Source organism: Mastomys coucha, unplaced genomic scaffold, assembly GCF_008632895.1.
Source record: "Mastomys coucha isolate ucsf_1 unplaced genomic scaffold, UCSF_Mcou_1 pScaffold12, whole genome shotgun sequence".
Classification (NCBI taxonomy): domain Eukaryota; kingdom Metazoa; phylum Chordata; class Mammalia; order Rodentia; family Muridae; genus Mastomys; species Mastomys coucha.
Window position 1 is genome coordinate 91,864,059 of NW_022196894.1, and position 2,618 is coordinate 91,866,676.

General features: G+C 44.1%; 1 protein-coding gene across 2 annotated transcripts in view; it reads left to right on the top strand.

Annotated features, from left to right (window-relative positions):
- Window positions 1–2,618, top strand: part of Morc3 (MORC family CW-type zinc finger 3) — a 41,741-nt gene that overhangs the window by 33,258 nt on the left and 5,865 nt on the right. For both annotated transcript variants that reach the window (XM_031364473.1, XM_031364472.1), the window contains exon 14: window positions 369–532. In XM_031364473.1, the coding sequence (XP_031220333.1) occupies window positions 369–532 (164 nt within the window). The remainder of the gene's footprint in view (window positions 1–368; window positions 533–2,618) is intronic.

Consider the following 2,618-nt stretch of genomic DNA (forward strand, 5'->3'; position numbering starts at 1 on the left):
AGTGAGTTCCAAGACAGCCAGGGCTACACAGAGAAACCCTGTCTCGAAAAACAAACAAACAAACAAAAAAACATGAGGTAGAAAGTAAGTGAGGAAGAGGTGGGTAGCATTGGCCCCTACTTTCTGCATGTACACACACCAGCATTCATACATGCACACCATAAAACCATTCTATCCTTGAGTGTGGGCTCATCACTTCACGGGCCCATTTGCCCATCCCAAATTAGCAAAAGAAATCCACATGCTTAGATTAATTTTTAGTATTTTCTCGGGTAAAAGAAAAATAGATTGCACGTATCTTGTGTTTGGCAAGTGTTACATTAAGAATATTAGTTCTTCTAACATCTATTTTTTTTTTCCTCCAACAGATTAATCATGAGCTATTGTATCAGTCAAGTGTTTCAAGTCAGAGCTTCTCCCCTATGAAGGAGAGTGTGCCAAGACCACATCTTTCTGAAGTCCCAAGTCCCTTCGCAGCAAGGATTATAAACAACCACCTGGTCTCAGCCCAGTCTGAACCTGAGAACAACAGGTTAGTGCTGGAAACACTTTATTGTAGAACACTCAGGGACCTCTATATGATTCTTCTACAGGAATAGAGAGAGACAGACGTGCTCCATGGATTTTGTCTAATTATTCCTAACTTAGTCGGGTGATGCTTTGGGATGAGGTGCAGAGTGGTGGCCTACTCAGAGGTGAGAGAAGCACACACGTGAGGAGGGAGTCTGGGACCTAGGAGAGCCGTTGTCACACTACTGGACACTGGGAGGTGAAGGGCTAGGCCTTTGGAGAGGTTGTCTAGCCTTCACATTCTCAGAGTAGACTTGAGGCAAGTTTGGTTAGCAGGGTTAGTGCCCTGGACTCAGTTCTCAGCAATATATAAAACCAAGTGTGAGGAGGAGCTCAGCTCTTAGGAAATGGAGGCAGGAGGACTAGAAGTTCAAGTGGGTTCTTGCCTACATAGCAAATTTAAGATCAGCCTGAACAGAATGCATGAGACCCTGGTTCAAGGAAAAATAAACTAATCGATTACATTAAATAAAGATACGTGATTGTGCTAGAGAAACCACTTGGGAGTGATGCTTGCGGGGCCTGACGGTGTGCTCGGACCTGCTACCCCTGGTTCCGTCATGCTCTTAGGACGGGCTCACTTGTTGAACCTGAGTCTCACCCTGAGTTCTGGGTGGCTGGTCAGGGAGTCCCTATGTCTGTCTGTCTTTACCATATAGTAACACAGTTGCAAACACCTGCTCAGCATCTTTCTATGGGTGCTAGGGATTTGACTCAGGTCCTCTCTGTAAATAGCAAGTATTCTTACTTCGTAAGCTATCTCCCCAGCCTCAAGACAGTTTGTCATTTAGGGAAAATTATTTTATATGAAATTGAAATTCTTCAGTGACGGGATCCTAAGTGAGAGATGAACACAGATGAGAAGATGAAGAAGAAAGAAAAACTGAGGTCAGGTGCACACGTTCTATCTTACGCCAAACAAAGTCGTTAGGAAACACAGCATCTTCTATTCAAGTTTCCTGAAAGGAAGAGTGGGACAAAGTCAGCAGGAAGCTGGTTAAGCCCTACTGAGCACAGGAGCTCATGGTTCTCAAGACCACAGACGCATACAGAGCCTGGGGACTAAGAGGGATGGAGGGAGGGCTGGGTTGTCAGGATCCACAGCTTCCAAGGCCCTGGCTCCATGTCATTACTAGCTTTGCCAAGCACACTCCTGGCTTTAGACAAGGAACTGCATTACTTCTCAATGCAGCAGAGCCTTAGGGAAACTCTCAAGCACACTCCTGGCTTTAGACAAGGAACTGCATTACTTCTCAATGCAGCAGAGCCTTAGGGAAACTCTTGGGTCAGCCTAACCTTTAACACAAAACAATGGAAAATACTGTTGGCCTTTGATGGCTGTTGGGGAAAAGTATGATGGATGAAACTGTCATTGCCATTTCCTCACAATTTCAAGAAAAGGTCTGAGTTCAGGCTGACATTCTGTTTGTATTATTCTAGGGCTTGGAAACCACATGTGAAGATGTTTGTCAGTGTAGAGAATTGATAATCCAGAGAGATCTTAGGAGCCAGCCAGGTGCACACCTTTAATCCCAGCACTCAGGAGGTAGAGTCAGGTGGAGATCTGAGTTCAGACCAGCCTGGTCTACAGGATAGCCAGAACTATGTAAAGAAAAAATAACCAGGAAAGAGAGAAATTTCAGTCTCAATTATTTCCTAATAGTAAAAGGAGAAGGTAATTTGTATGTCCAGTTCATTGTTAGCACTAAATAGTTCGATTATTGAAAAAGTAAGCATGGGTATTTCTTAAAATTTCTTTCTTTTTTTTTTTTTTTTTTTTTTTTTTTTTTGGTTTTTTGAGACAGGGTTTCTCTGTGTAGCCCTGGCTGTCCTGGAACTCACTCTGTAGACCAGGCTGGCCTCGAACTCAGAAATCCGCCTACCTCTGCCTCCCAAGTGCTGGGATTAAAGGCGTGCGCCACCACCGCCCGGCATTTCTTACAATTTCAAGATAGCAAATTGTTGTGATGGTGCCTTGTGTTCTGGATGTTAGTCTCCCTGCTGAGTTCATGTGTTTGAGCACTTACTTATGTCCTTCATCAGATTAC